This window comes from Cervus elaphus, chromosome 15 (assembly GCF_910594005.1).
Source record: "Cervus elaphus chromosome 15, mCerEla1.1, whole genome shotgun sequence".
Classification (NCBI taxonomy): domain Eukaryota; kingdom Metazoa; phylum Chordata; class Mammalia; order Artiodactyla; family Cervidae; genus Cervus; species Cervus elaphus.
Window position 1 is genome coordinate 60,230,034 of NC_057829.1, and position 15,020 is coordinate 60,245,053.

Genomic DNA, 15,020 nt, shown 5'->3' on the forward strand with positions numbered 1-15,020 from the left:
CAGAATTAAAACAGGCAAAGATTTAGTGGGAAACCAGATTGGGAAAAGATTTCACCTTTCATCCATGATAAATATCAAGTTTTTACCATTGTCGTTTGGTGGTCAGTATCAATTTCTGAAGGAAAAAAACCAAACTCCCTCCCTCCTGCTTTTTGGATTTACTTGTGAATTAGTTTCATACACAGAAAACTAACGAGAGGCAAAAAATGAGCAAAGAGAGAACCGTCTTAGAAAGGTGTCCTTATTAATAGGCGTGCAGGGTCTTACAGGACACACACTGTACACTCACACATAAACACACAGGGCCACCGAGAGAGGCTGCCTCTCAAAAAACCTCGGCGTTGAGTCAGGATTGGTGTGAACTGCAAGGGGTTCAGGAGTTCAAATCAACAAATTTCTCAGATGTGCTAAACGGCCAATTTTTCTTTCGAAACAGAGTTTGGTGGTTAGTCTAAATGACATGGGGGAATCTGTTTTTAAAGAAGAGCAGCCACTACGAGCCATGATTAATTGCCAAGCAAAACAAACAGAAAACAAAGGACGGACCAGAAAATGAGCAGGGAGGGCACAGGGGAGGGGGGAACACAGCAAGCAGGATGGAGGGACGGGTGAGGTGAGACTGGTCAAACACACAGAAGGCCACCTCCGAGGGGCGCCCCCAGCTCCCCGTGGGGGTTGTTGTTTCTGTCCAGGCCCTGGTCTGAGTACGGCACAGAGTTCCCGTTACTAAACGCCCGCGGGCAGACCTCCGGGGTCGCGGGTCTCTCCTGAGGGGGCTCTGAGATCCGGCTCAGCCGGGCCATGGTGAGCCGGGAAGACAGGCGTTTGGGCACCGAGGGCCTCCCCCCAGAGGGGGCTTCGTCCCGATGGGGCTGACTGGGGGGCTCTGGCTTCTGGCCCGAGTAGTCCCCGGGGCCAGGCTGTCTGAGGGGGTGCTGGAGGGGCTTTTTCAACCGAAAGGGGAGGGGGCTCATTAGGTAGATGTTCCTGAGGAGCGTGCCCTTGTCCCCTCGGGGATCTGGGCGCCAGTCGGGCCGCCGGGAGGCCTGCTGCTGCTCGTGCCTGCGGATGGTGGTGAAGCGGGTGTAGGAGGCCGGGCAGGTGCCCTTGCACTTGTTGAGGCGGTGTTTGGGGAAGTCCCCGTGAACGCTGCCGCTGCTGCCCTCTCGGCTGTCGCTGGACACGTTGGAGCAGCGGTCCAGCTCGTCCGAGCAGGCGGAGAGGGGCTCGGAAGGCACAAGGCCCCGGAAGCCCAAAGCGGAGTCCGCCATCCGGCTACACGTCGGGGAGGCATAGATGATGCTCCCGGAGCTCAGCCCGTCTACCTCCCGGGGCCGGAGCTTGGTTGACTCCAGGAGGGACTCGGCCGAGCGGGCGGACACGAGGCCGCTCCGGGCCAGCACGGGTGTAGGGGACTTGCTTAGCCTGCCGGACAGATCCAGGGACGGCATGGACCGGGAACGCTGAATCAGCTGCTCGAAAGCCGTGATGCGGGAGGAGACAGTGTGCTTGGGGATGTGCTCCGAGCCCTCCTGGCTGGGGCCCAGCTCGCCCCGGGCCAACGCCAGGCCGCTCCTCTCGAAGTGGGAGGCCAGATCCCGCACGCTGGAGGAGGGGCCGGACCCCAGGAAGAGTCCGGCCCGATTGATATGGTGCATGTCGCGGTAGAGCATGGTAAACTGCGGGCCGGCCTTCCTCGAGAGCGGACAAGGCCTCCTGGCGGCTGCGCCAAACTCCTGCAGGCTCAGCGTGCTGCTTGAGCGGCCGTCGTAGTCCCGCCGCGAGCGCATGAGCAGGTTCTCCACGCTGCCCCCCACTGGCAGGGGGAGGCCTCTTCTGGAGTCGTTCAGAGAACCCGAGACACAAAGATTCTCGCAGCTCTGAGCCTTTTCTGACGACAGAAGGATGCTCTTCCGATCCTGCAAGAGAGCGCTGGGAGCAGAGAGCCTGGGTTTGAATTTGGAGGGGAGGATTTCCGAAATGCAGGCTTTCGCGGCGGACAGGGGCTTCTTGTGCTTACACCCTGGGCCTAACGCACTGCTACTGTGAGCTGCTCGGCTATGAGCTGAAGATGAAGAAATCATGTGAGCATTCCCACCTTTATGATCCACTGGAAGCATGCAGAATAAAATAAACAGACCCATTAGGTTAAAGCTGAAAGCTGCTACAAAAAAAAAGAAGGAGGAAAGGGGGAGAGGGAACATGCTTATTTGTCAGAGGGTTTTGTGTGATTTTTTGGTTTCTTTTGTTTTAATTTCCAGTCGATGTCCGGAAGCAAAATAATCTGTGCTGCAAAGCAGGTGCAAAGATGCAACAAAAAATGGCCACCCTGTTAGAATTAGGAAAAGCTCAGCTAATTTCTAAGAAAAGGGAACCAGAACAAAAAAAAAGAGAGAGAGAGAGAGAGAGATGCTTCAGGGAGAGCAAGGTGGGGATTCAAAGGAAGGGAACTATTAATACCAGAAAGAAAAATGGCCGGTAAGAAACTCAGGGAGGGGGCCGGGAGGGCTCAGTGGCCTGGAAATGGATCTGAACAAGTCAAAACTGATCCCAGTAGCTGGAGGTTTACTCTCGCTGCCATCACCCTAGGAATGGGTACAGATGGCCAAGAGTCACCCTATAACACTGTAGATGGGCCAGAGTCTTGCAGGCTACGCCCCGTTACCTTTAGTGGAGGCTGAGCTGGATGGCCGCTTGAGCCCGCTCAGGCCCTGGAGGGGGATGTCTCCTCCTTCCAGGACACTTTTATAAATCTGCCTCTCATTCTCCAAGCTGGTGAGATCCCCAGGAGCCCCATCAGATTCCCTCTTCACCGCATGGAAGTTGGAAGAATATACACTGAGAACAATGAAATTTTTAAAAAGAGAAGAAAAAAAAAAAAACACAGCAGTTAGTATTTTTAACAGTTTTCTAAAAAGCACATTACCAGCTGAGGATAAGGAAACATACCTCCTGGAATCCTCACCAAGCACAGTCCTTCCTAAAGGGCATATCTATTTAGCCACAGAGCTCGACAGACAAAGCAGGCCCTCGGGAGCCCCAAAATATTCAGGAATTGTGTCCCAACAGCAAGGTGCTCTGAGATGACTGCATTTGTGCTTTAAAAGAATAACCGAGAAACATTGCCTGGGCACAGAGCAGGGTCAGACAGGAGGGGGTTCTGAGGCCCAATGACTGCACACAAGATGAGACAGTCAAGGACATGAGTGGAGCTTCTGACTTGTCGCCAGCCAGAGTTGGCCATTTCAAGTCCAGCACCTGCATAACTTTTCTACTTTGTTACTCACAAGTGCTTTGACCAATGGAGCATTAAATTGAACAACAAAAGGTAGTTCCCCAGCTGTCTTGGGTCTCCAGGAAAATCAGCCACCAAGTGCAACCGGAAGCTGGCATTCCTTATTCCATCTTATTCCATCCATTGCTTTTAAAATTTGTATCAGCACCTTAGGACATGCGTTATGGAGTATCAACTATCACTTGTTTATATCACTCATTTATATTAATCTTGTTCAGTGTCTAGGTGTTTTTGCAAGTTACCACAAATCCTTTATGGAATGAGGTGGGGCACAGAAAAGATTAAGAGCATTTACTCACTGAACCCTCCCCTCCCCCGAATTCCAGTTTTCTATGCCTTCACCCACAGACACACTGACATGTGGGCATACGCCCACATGTGTGCACACACTCAGATCAGGGGTGACCCCCTTTCTCCCACAAAAGCACTCAAGCTCTCACTAGGCTGCTTTTCTGTCCTACCGAATTCCATTTACCAGTATCAATATGGGTTTTTCAGCATAGAGATATAAACAGCTTGATAACATTGATTCAATCCAATAATTTACTTATTCTCAGCCATAACCAGCTGCCTGACCTCACACCCCCTCTACCTCACCAGTTATCAGAACCCACCCCCTACCCACAGCCACCCCACCTTTGGCCGTCATCCAGCCGTTATCACCATTTTTTCCTGCTTCCACCAGAACAACAAATCAGTACTCAGGAAACCTCTCAGAATGGATCTGCTCTAGCCAATTGTTTTCTTTCTGATACCAAAGCCAACATGCTTTTTCCAGATGTGCACACTTTGCTACTGAGGGGCTCCTTGTTTAAAAACAATATTTTAAAGCTCTTGAACAATGTTTTAAAATATATCATCTCTATTAGATCTCCTAATGTTGGAAAGGCATATCATTTGTCCCACTTTCTCCAAGGGAAAACCGAGGACCACAGGGGTGAAGGTTATTTGCGGATAGTCAGAGAGTTGTTGGGTCTTGCAGTGTTCCAACAGATCAGAGAGGATGGGGAAACCAGTCAGACTGATCGAGAAAGGGCCAGTCAGGACTAGCAGCCACAGATTACTCAACAAAACAAGTCAAATTCAGAAGCTCAGAGGAATCTTCTGGTTTCCAGTGGTTAAGACTTGGCAACTTCGCTGCTGAAGCCTGGGGTTTGATCCTTGGTCAGGGAACTAAGATCTTTCATGGTGTATGGTAAGACCAAAAAAAAAAGAAAAGGAAGCTTAGCCCTCGGTAGTCTGAGCTGAGTCATTTTTATAGTTTGGAAATAACAAGCCAGGAAGAGACAGCGTGGGGAACTCACCCCCTGGCTAAGATGCAGAACTGACTGCTGAGGTTCAAGAGGGATTCCATAAAAACACTCACTGGAAGGGTAAAGTGAGAGAACAGAGCAATCATCTCAGGGCCAAGCGTTTCCGAACGTGCCACCAGGCGCACTCTGGAGGAGGCAGGCTGGGTCCCGGCAGGCTGTGAGTCTAGCCTGGCTCCCATGAGGAAAGGGATCAGCTGAGGCAAGACTGCTATCTTTAAAAACTTGGAAACAATCTGTTTCTCTCAGCCTCAGTTTCTTTCATCTGCAAAACTAGTAGGTGTGATGAGACTGTCCACAAAATCCACCTTCAGATCCATTATCTATACAGACCTTTCTTTTGAGCTCCAAACACAGACATTCAGCGACCTTCTAGACATCCTCTACCGCATGACCCTCAGACATCCTGAACCCAGCCTGTCCCAAACCAAACCTAGCTCTGTCCCTCCGTCTGCCTTCACCCAAGCCAGAAAGCCAGTAGAATCACCCTCTTTTCCCCTCCCCAGACCTAACCAGTCCCAAGCCCTGCTTATTCCCTGTCCTCGACAGTCACATGAATCCTGCTCTCTCCCCCCGGGACTGCCCACGACTGTTCCACTACACCTCTGCAGGAAGTACGCTGCCACGGCCCACGTCTCCAGTCCTCCCTTCCCCCAGTCATCTCTGCAAATCACCGCCAATGACATTTCTAGAGAAGATCTCAATTTGTCATTCCACTGCTCATTTTACTCACTCTACAAATATTTACTGAGCACCTACTAAAAGTCAATCATTCTCCTAGATGGAAAGTCAACAGAGGACAAAAGAAAAAATTCCTGCCTCATGGAGTCACTGTTCAAAACCATTTAGTGTTTTCAGGGGAAAAAAGAAAAAAAAAATAATAACTGTTTCTGGACTTTGGGAAATCTAGACAATCTTAGGGGCTTCCCTTTTAGCTCAGCTAGTAAAAAATCTGTTTGCAATGCAGGAGACCTGGGCTTGATCCCTGCGTTGGGAAGATCCCCTGGAGAACGGAAAGACTACCCACTCCAGTATCCTGGCCTGGAGAATTCCATGGACTATACAGTCCATGGTATTGCAAACAGTCAGACGAGACTTTCACTTTCAGACAATCTTAGAGTACTGCATGAAAAAAAATTTTTTGTATTTATAATATAATGCTAGTGTCATTCACTTTTTTACAATATTTTTTAAACTTTTATCTATATGGCTGTGCTGGGCCTTAGTTGCAGCATGTGGGATCTTAGTTGCCACAGGTGAACTCTTAGTTGTGCACATGGGATCTAGTTCCATGGCCAGGGATCGACGCCAGGTCTCCTACATTGGGAGCATAAAGTTTTAGCCACTGAACCACCAGAGAAGTCCCTGTCATTCACTTTTTATTTGCTGTTGCATGATAAAACCTTTCTTTGATTTTCCCCTCAAACACTTCCTGGGTTCCATCTCTGAATTTACCACACTGCATTCTTTTTTTTTTTTTTCCCCCGAGGGGGGTGCACCGTTCCTGGAGGTACTGCAATACCAGGTCGATGCGTGGAGTGGACGGAGCAAGCTCCTATTCCAACTCCCAGCTCCAAAAATCCATTTAATATATTGTCCTCGGATAGAGGACGTATCAGATATTAAACTGATAAGAACAGATACTACACTTGATCTTAGCCAAAAGGCCGAGAAGCGATACCACACTGCATTCTGATTGTCATGTACGATCATGTAATTCTCCAATGACACTTTTCCTTGAGGCCAGGCAGTTTATCTTATGAATCTTTGCATGCCTGGTGTCTAGCACTATTGTTCAATAAATACACATTGGTGGAATAAATGATTCAATGGAGTTAAATGCCAACATGCACAAAGATTTATGACATTTTTAAGGCCCAGGGGAGTCTCTAATCACTCATGTAGATCTACCCTAATGATTTGTGTTTGGATCTAAAATTAGATTAAGGGGAAAAAGTGATTTCTCTAGTAGACCATCACCATTGAGGAAAGAGCAGCTTGTTCTTGAGTGCCATCTGCTGGCCAAATAAAGTAAAGCTCTTCAGCTAGACAAAAAAAATATTTTCGTGCCAAAATGCTAAGTCATGTTGAAAATAATGAGTAGTCTACACTATTGACATACAGATCTGATAACTCCAGGGAAATAAAATTCAAAATGGGATATACACGATGATCACAAGCATGAAAGATGCTTTTTGAAATGAAAGACTGACAGATGTATTAGGATATTGGGGCTATGGGTGAATTTCCTTCTGTCTTCCCAGGTTCTTCTCACACTGTGATAAGGAATCATGCTAATAAAATTCTAAACTTCTCACATTGTGATAAGGAATCATGCTAATAAAATTCTAAACTGCAGTCTGCTCAAGATGTGAAAGTGGATTTAAGACAACACTATTACTTCTTACAGACTGACCACAGACTTTTTGATCCTGGGCCATTTGGTGACTTGTCTTTCTCTGGTGCTTAGGTTAAGTCAAGTCTTGACAACATTTCTTTCACATGTGATTCGCATTCACAAGCTGCCTGCCTCAGCGCTAAGCAAGCTGGATTCTAATTAACTGAGATCTATAGGTGCATTCATTTATTCAGCAAGCACTTACTGTACATTTTCCTACATGTCAGGCACTGCACTCAGGCTGATTTGTCCCCAACTGCAAACACCGAAAAACTTTAATCATTTGAACAAACTGGGAGAGAATCAAGCCTAAATTACTGAAAAGTCCCCACAGCAGGAGGGAAAAGCTCATCTGTCAAGATGAGAACTAGGCTATGACTGAAAAACAGAGATCTCCAGAGACATATTTCCATGACACAAACAGAAAAGTGAAAGTTGCTCAGTCGTGTCCAACTCTTTGCAACCCCATGGACTATGAAGTCCATGGCATTCTCTAGGCCAGAATACTGGGGTGGGTAGCCTTTGCCCTCTCCAGGGGATCTTCCCAACCCAGGGATCGAACCCAGGTCTCCCGTATTGCAGGCAGATTCTTTACCAGCTGAGCCACAAGGGAAGCACTTGAACACTGAGACACAAGGGAAGCACAAGAAGAGACTACTTGATAAATGAACACATCAAATAGCTTTATGTACACAAGTCCTCAGAGTGTCTGAGAGCAACTTGCTCTTTTAAAAAGCCTGCATGGAGGAGATTCCCTGGTAGCTCAGTGGTGAAGAATCCACCTACCAATGCAGGAGACACAGGTTCGATCCCTGGTCCAGGAGGATCCCACATGCTGAGGTGTGCCACAACTATCGAGCCCATGCTCTACAGCCTCGGAACTACGACTACTGAGCTGTTGTGCCTAGAGCCTGAGCTCTGCAACAAGAGAAGGTACCGCAATGAGAAGCCTGCAAACCACAACTAGAGAGTAGCCCCTGCTTGCCGCAACTAGAGAAAAGTCTGTGTAGTAACAAAGACCCAGCACAGCCAATAAATAAGGAAAGAAAATTATATATATTTAAAAAGCCTGCATGGAAACTTCCCTGGTGGTCCAGTGGTTAAGACTCTGTGCTTCCAATGCAGGGAATGTGGGTGTGATCCCTGGTTGGGAAACTAAGATCCCACATGCCAAAGGGCACAACCAAAAAAACATTCTGTATGCCCTCAATCCTGCTAACATACTATGACACAAATGGATCCTTGTTTTTTCTTTTTTTTAGTCACTCGAAACAGTAAACTCTAGCATGCCTTTCTTTGGTTAATTTAACACCCAATTTTGAATCACTATTGGTGCAGATGAGAGTTTATAGATGGCACCAGTAGACCTCAGCAGTTCCCTGGCCTAGAATATCATTGCTCCTACTCTGGTGGTAGCTCTGCCATGCACAGTTATGGAAGCCAGGCACACACAACCTTCATGCGCCTTTTCCTCACCAATAAAATGAGGATTAAAAATGACAACTGATCCTAGAATGCTGAGGACTAAATGAGGTAAAGTATAATACACTTTTGCTAAGCACAAGACTTGGCACACAGTTAAGTGTACAAACAATCATTCAAATCTTTCATTCAAGACCTGTTCATTCAAGATCTGTGTTCTTAACACTGACAGCCTGTGGAAGCTACATTCTGAATACTTTTAACTTCTACAATCTATTTTACTCAGTTGCCATGTTGCCTTTTTATTTACTTTTTTTTGGGGGGGGGGGCATGTTTTGCCCCTGAAACTATTAGGGGACTATATGTTATGCTTCTATCAGAATATCCAGCATAAAACCTTAGATCCATTAGAAATTCACTCACTTCACCCACATACGCTAATCCCAGCTGGTTGACTTTGAAATGAAACTACTCTTGCAAAATGTCTTCCCTGGCCAGATATGATAGAGTGGATATGCCCAAGTGACTGTAATATTTGACCCCCAAGTCCATAAACTCAGCATTCACACCAAAGTCAGGCTTCTGCCCACACAGCTGAGCTTTGCTCTGTGTGGAGTTATCCAACCCAAATGGAAGAGGGAGTAACAGCGTGCCTTCCCTCCCCGGCATATTTCGGAGTGAGATACAGACTGTAATCTCATGGTGACGAGAAGCTGCTTCTACCAGAACAGCGCCCGAATCTACTGGGTGCACCAGGCACTGCAGGTATGCAGCCCTTGCCTTCAGGGGGTTCAGAGTTTATTGTAGTCACAAAAGTACAAAAGCATCAGTCAGGCATGGAAGGAAGTGCCAATAAGAGGTACTAACATGTTTGTAAGGGCCTGGGGCAACAATGAAACATTTCCAGCTGGGATGACAGCTGCATAGCAAAGTATGGAGACAAGAAATCTTGGAGAGGACATAGGTTGGCTTGGGGGAGGGGAGGAGAGGCCGATAGTTACCCTATGAGGAAGTGCGTGGGGTGTGCATTCACCAGCCAGGCAGAATTCCAAGAATTGGTATAGGGGAATAAACCCAGATCTCTGAGAATGAGACAAGTTGGCCCCATCTTTCCTTGTGACAGGTCCAGCCTGAAGACTTCACCCCCCTCATCCCAGTCACCTTTACACCAGATGCACTTCAGTCACACACCCCTCCTCACTCCCAGGAATCAGCTTCTCAATTCAAACAAATAAGCTTACAGCCAAAGGTAAAGAAGCCAACACAGGGAAATGCTCATCAGAGGTAATATGAGTCATCACAATGTTAATTTGGAAAAGGAGGAGAAAAAAAAATAATTTTAAAACTATAATTGCTACTTATCACCAAACTATACATCATTCAAAGCCACTAGACTGAAACAAATGAAACACAAGCCTTCCCATTTTGGACATTTCATATATCAAGCCATGTAAACAATGATAACTTACTATCCAGGAGGCTCTGAAGAAATTTCTGGAGTCGGGCTGATTGCTGAGCTCTGTAAATGTCAAAAAAAAAAAAAGACTTACTTTGACTCAGTTATTTCAAGCCAAGGGGAAAGTAGAGAAGCCCCTTTCTTGTCCTAGTTTAGACAAAGCCCTCCCGGAGGCAGGGAGCTGAGCTGAGCTGAGCTGGAAGGGCTCAGGGCGGGTGGACGGCGGCGCTCTTTCTCTGGGAGGAGGATCTCCGGGCTTTTGTCTCCCAGGGGCTGCACCCAAGGCTCTCTGGAAGGGTCAGGAGATGGCCCACTCCTCATGGGTATCTCCAGTCTCAGGCCCACTGGGTGGATGGCCCACCACTTCTCAACGTGCACTAGTGACATGGACAGCACCTTGCACCAGCTCATCCCCAGCCCTCGGACCCCCTGCCAAGCCCACCAGACTCCGTCATGCACCCAAATGCCACAACTAGAGAGCGTCACCCAACACTTCATCAGGTACATAACATAAAAAAAAAAAAGCATTTAAAAAGACCATACTTCTAGATCATTCATTTACCCCTGGAAATGGGGAGCAATGCAGTTTCACAAAACCTCTTAATGCCTGTTTCACCAAGTGGGAGAGCATGCTATCAAATGACAGGCCACTATGCAAAAGGGAGAAAACCAAGAGCTCTATATAGATAAAAAGCAGCATAGTTACAGAGTTTAGGGTGTCTATCATCTCGGAGAAGGAAAGGCAAAGGGTGTGATATATTTGTTTTTAAAAATAACATGGTAGTTGAATAAGTCAATGTACAGCTTAACTCTTAAAGACGCTCCGATCTCTGCTAATGACCACTTCAAGAAGAACAAGCTCTCTGGAAGAGAAGAGGCACTTGGGGAAAGGAGAGAAAGAAAATAGCAGGAGGAGGAGAAGGAAGAGGTTGGGAAAGGAGGAGGAGATGGTGGGAAGGGAGGCAGCCTTCTTTGGGGGCTCACCCCGGCTGTCCTCCGGCCCTTACCCCCAGTGTTCCTGAGAAACCACTGCTCTCCCCTCCACGTCCACCCCTCCAGCCCTGGTGCCCACACTGGCCTCTCCCGCCCATCCCCTCCTGGAGCCTCCCACCCTCTATGCCCGCCCGCCCAAGCCGGGTCTCCATCCTGGAAGAGCTTCGGCACAACCCTGCTGAGTCCTCTGGAAACACCCGCTTCCTGCCGATCCCCCTCACAGGTTGTCAGTAGGCGCTATACCTCTGGGGGCTCCCCTGATTCTTTACCACATAACTCCAGCTCCCATCAGCTACCTGCCCAGCGACCTCTAAAGTGTTTAGAAGCCTCTTGGTTATCAGATGCACTGACCTTCCCTCAGAGTCTATTTTTGGGGGGACCCCTCAGTCAGCTCTCACATTTGTCCCACCTCTCACGTTTCCTCCTTGCTCTGTTTTTCTCTGATCCTCCTCCTCCTCTGTTCTGTGTCAGACAAGATCCCCATGGGGGGCTATTGGTCCCCCACCCTCTCTCTCCCTTCAATCCTCCCTCGGCTCCCAGGGCTTCAACCAGCACTTCTCTTCAGGTGACCCTGACTGACTTTCAACACCCCTGCCTCTCATCCACTTCCAACTGTTGCCTGGATATCCCCCATATGATCCACAGCCAACACTTCAGAAATACCTGAAACTACCTCCATCAACTTCCCTCTGCCCTGACTTTTTCCCCATCTTTCTTATGTGACATACTGACATCCCCATCCTTCCTGCTTCCTTCCCCAAACCCTACACTTGTGTTTCCTATCCCTGCCCTCAGTTCTTTGCTCTTTACACCAGTTAGTTAAAGTGTCTCACTGTGGGACTTCCCTGGTGGTCCAGTGGTTCAGACTCTGCAGACTCTGTGCTTCCAATGCAGGGGGCAAGGGTTCTATCCCTGATCTGGGGACTAAGATTCCACATGTGTGTCTCCCAATAATAAGAAAATTTTAAAAAAAAGGAGAGAGAGAGAAATAAAGGGAGGACGTTGGTTTTTTTTTTTTTAATTAAAATAAGGCATTGGCTAAATAATTCTTTTTAAAAAAGTCTCACTGCAATTTCTGTGAGTTCTCTCTCACATCTATCCTCCCCCTCGCTTCACGCTCGTGCCACTGGAGTATAGGCTCTTGCCCCTGCATGCCCAGACCACTGCAGCAGTCTCCTTGCCCTCTCAACCTCCAACTGGAGGTTTTCCCTTCAATTCAGCCTCTCGGGAGCAAGGACACTGAGCTTCCTAAAACACTTCCTGAATTACATCATTGACTGGAGGGCAAAATCAATCATCCCCTTAACCATATTTTCTGAGTCTCTATAACCCAGAGTCAACCCTCTTTTCCCAAACCTGCCTCCCACTATTATCACCCAAAATGTTCTATTATAGCCGAATTCATCTACTTTATTCCTGAATCTATATTAAATATGTTTATTTTGCCCCCTCTACCATGCCTCCAATGGATGGCCCCCACTTTCACCAGGTACCTAAATTCCATCCATTCCTTAAGATCGGGGCCAACTCCTGAGAAGTCTCCCCTGATCTTCTGGAAGATCTCCCCCTCTCCTGAGCCCTTAGAGCCCATAGTGGTCATTCAGCTCTTACCAGGCACTGCTATGTACTAGTGGAGCTCTTTTATTTATGAGTGTGGCTAGCTGCCATGTTCTTGAAGGCAATGCGTCCACTCTTGTGCTGACTTAGAACCTCTCTCAGCACATCTCACATGCCTTAGCTAAGGGCCATGGGTAATGCATAACTGAATCAGTGTCAAGATGACACATTCATGCAACCTCTTCAGGCCCACCTAGCCACAGGCAGGACTGTGGGTACCAGACGCCATTTCTGCCCAACAGAAGCGGCTGTGAGCTCAGTAACCTCTGGCTGCTGTCCATCCTGACACCTGTTACAGAACCACCCTCTCTAGGCTACTTTGAAAAGAGTGCCTGCTGACTGGCTGGGGCTCCCGTCCTGCCTCTTGGCTCACTTCAGGACTTACCTACAGCCACAATTCTCCTTCAGAACCAGCTCAGACCTCCATTCCCACAAGAGCGACAGCAGCTGCCAGTCTCTGCCCTGGTTGGAGACTCAGCCCCCTACCATGCCCACCCCGACACCTATCCGCCTGGTTGCGAGCACTGTCGCTCATCTTCTGCACTCCCCTGGGCCTAACCCCTGGTCCCTGCAGGCTAACTCTTCCTCTGGGGACTCTGGACTCCCAAACCCTAACTCCCCTGTATCTGCTTGCAGTTCCGTCCCCCTCTTATCCTGGCCCCCTTGGCTGTGGCCATGATCACCCAGTTTGAGTCCCTGGCTCTACGTGACTTCATATCCAAGTGACCTATACTGGTGGCCTGACCCTCCTTGTCTCAGTTCTGTTTAAGAATAACGTGGTCCGCTAGCATTCTCCATGTCTCCCGCCATAGTCTGTGGACATCCTAGCCTCTTCAGCAGTGTCCGCATTCCTTTTTTATTTTCTGTAAAGATACCCTTTCCTGGTAAGAGTCTCCTTTGTTTTGTCAGGCAGCCATGGGGAGCCGTTCTCCAAACATTTGGTATTTTTCTTTCCCTTGGGAGCCCATTTATCTTGGACTCTCTTTTCTCTCTGACACATCCTTTAATAAACCACACTGGGACATAGCTCTCTATAAAAATATCAATGCAGGCTGAGTTTCAAATGCATGTGGCCAGGCTGTCTGGCCTCCGGAGCACATTTCTTCATTAAGAACTTTCTGACCTTGCAAATTACAAATACTACTACTCTGACGGTGCCGTCCACATAAGAGGCTCTTGATTCACGGCGGCTGTGTTTTTGAAAATGATCTCTGAGGTTTGTATCTCCCAGGGCTGCAAAAAATCTATGGAAGTTGCCCACAAAAGGCTCCCTGAAAATTCAGAGAAGGTATACACCCAAGGAGGCAGAGGGGAGCTGTAAGGGTGACCCCTTGAAAGCAGAGAAAGAGGATGGTAAGGGCGGGGGAGCAGCTAAATCACCAGCCAGCCTGCATATATCTGAAAAATTCCCTGTAAGGAAAATGCCAAGCTAAAAAAAAAAAAAAAATCCAAGAAAAAATTAAGTTAGGGGGTAAGGGGGATCTAAACCAAGAGTCAGAAAGCCATGCAGCTTAAAAATAACCAGCATAACCATTCATCACCCCCACTACATCAAAAACCACAGAACAAAGAAGAGAGCAAAGGGAACCGAGGGCATGAGAAAAACTCAGAAATACCTGTGACAGGTTTGTACTGGGTGCTTTATTAAGCGTCTCCGTTTTTTCTAAATCTGCCTCTAACTCTGTTTGGCAGAGGTTGAGATCAGTTTCTAGATTAGTCTGGTTCAAGAAAGAAAAGATGGGAAAGAGCGTTTTAGTTAGGAGCAAAGGCAGACAGCATGGAAGGTTACATTAGAAAAATGAGTTTGTTTAGTGTCATACATTAATAAGGCAAAGATGGGCATGACTAAAATACAAGAGCTTACTAGAAATGAGTTAGAGGCAGGAAAACCGAGAATGCAGCATTAGGCAGAGAGAATATAAATCCTGTGGCAATCAGAGCTCCAAAATGCTACTCTACTTGCTAAAGAGAGGAACTATACATACCACAAAAACCTACCTTTGAGGAAATACCTATTTTTCTCTCTTTTCAGAGTATGGTGACTATGACACATACTATATGTCAGTAGAATAAGTAATTGCTTTTAAAACCTCTACGTATTAGTATAAGTCTTAGAGACTTTGTTAAACTGTTTTATCACCAAGCCAGAAACAAAAAGTTATAATCAAGTTTTTTTTAAAAAAAGAAAAAGGAGGGGGCGGAGGGGATTTATTAAAAGAAACACCCCACAACACACTCACACTAGTCAGGCCAGAGCATACACACAGCCCGCAGGAGGAGCACAGCGGAATTACCTTTCTATCCTCTCTAGGAAGGATAGAGCAGTCTCCAGGAGTATAATCCCATATCTTTTTGGGAGGCTGACGGGAAGCAGAGGAGGAAATGAAGAAATGAGCATAAAGACATAAAGACAAACATGGAGACCGGCTCAAACAAAGAGGGGCAACATTAGGAGAACTGTCTCAACACAGAAAAGTGAACTAAAAACGGAAGGAGCAGGCACTCTGCCTCCTGAGGCTGCCTGGGGAC

The 15,020-nt window shown here is 47.5% G+C and overlaps 1 protein-coding gene and 1 non-coding gene across 39 annotated transcripts in view; both read right to left on the minus strand.

Annotated features, from left to right (window-relative positions):
- SORBS1 (sorbin and SH3 domain containing 1) overlaps positions 1-15,020 on the minus strand; it is a 232,472-nt gene that overhangs the window by 33,610 nt on the left and 183,842 nt on the right. For 20 of the 38 annotated variants that reach the window (XM_043925955.1, XM_043925944.1, XM_043925954.1 and 17 more), the window contains 2 exons: positions 9,895-9,944; positions 2,666-2,838 (listed from right to left, as the gene is read on the minus strand). In XM_043925955.1, the coding sequence (XP_043781890.1) occupies positions 2,666-2,838; positions 9,895-9,944 (223 nt within the window). Of the gene's footprint in view, positions 1-643; positions 2,111-2,665; positions 2,839-9,894; positions 9,945-14,107; positions 14,210-14,785; positions 14,852-15,020 lie in introns of all 38 variants that reach the window. The other 18 variants (XM_043925947.1, XM_043925926.1, XM_043925937.1 and 15 more) reach the window with 4 other exon arrangements.
- Positions 6,094-6,284, minus strand: LOC122709650. Its single transcript, XR_006345636.1, has one exon. It is a non-coding gene; the product is annotated as a U2 spliceosomal RNA (small nuclear RNA).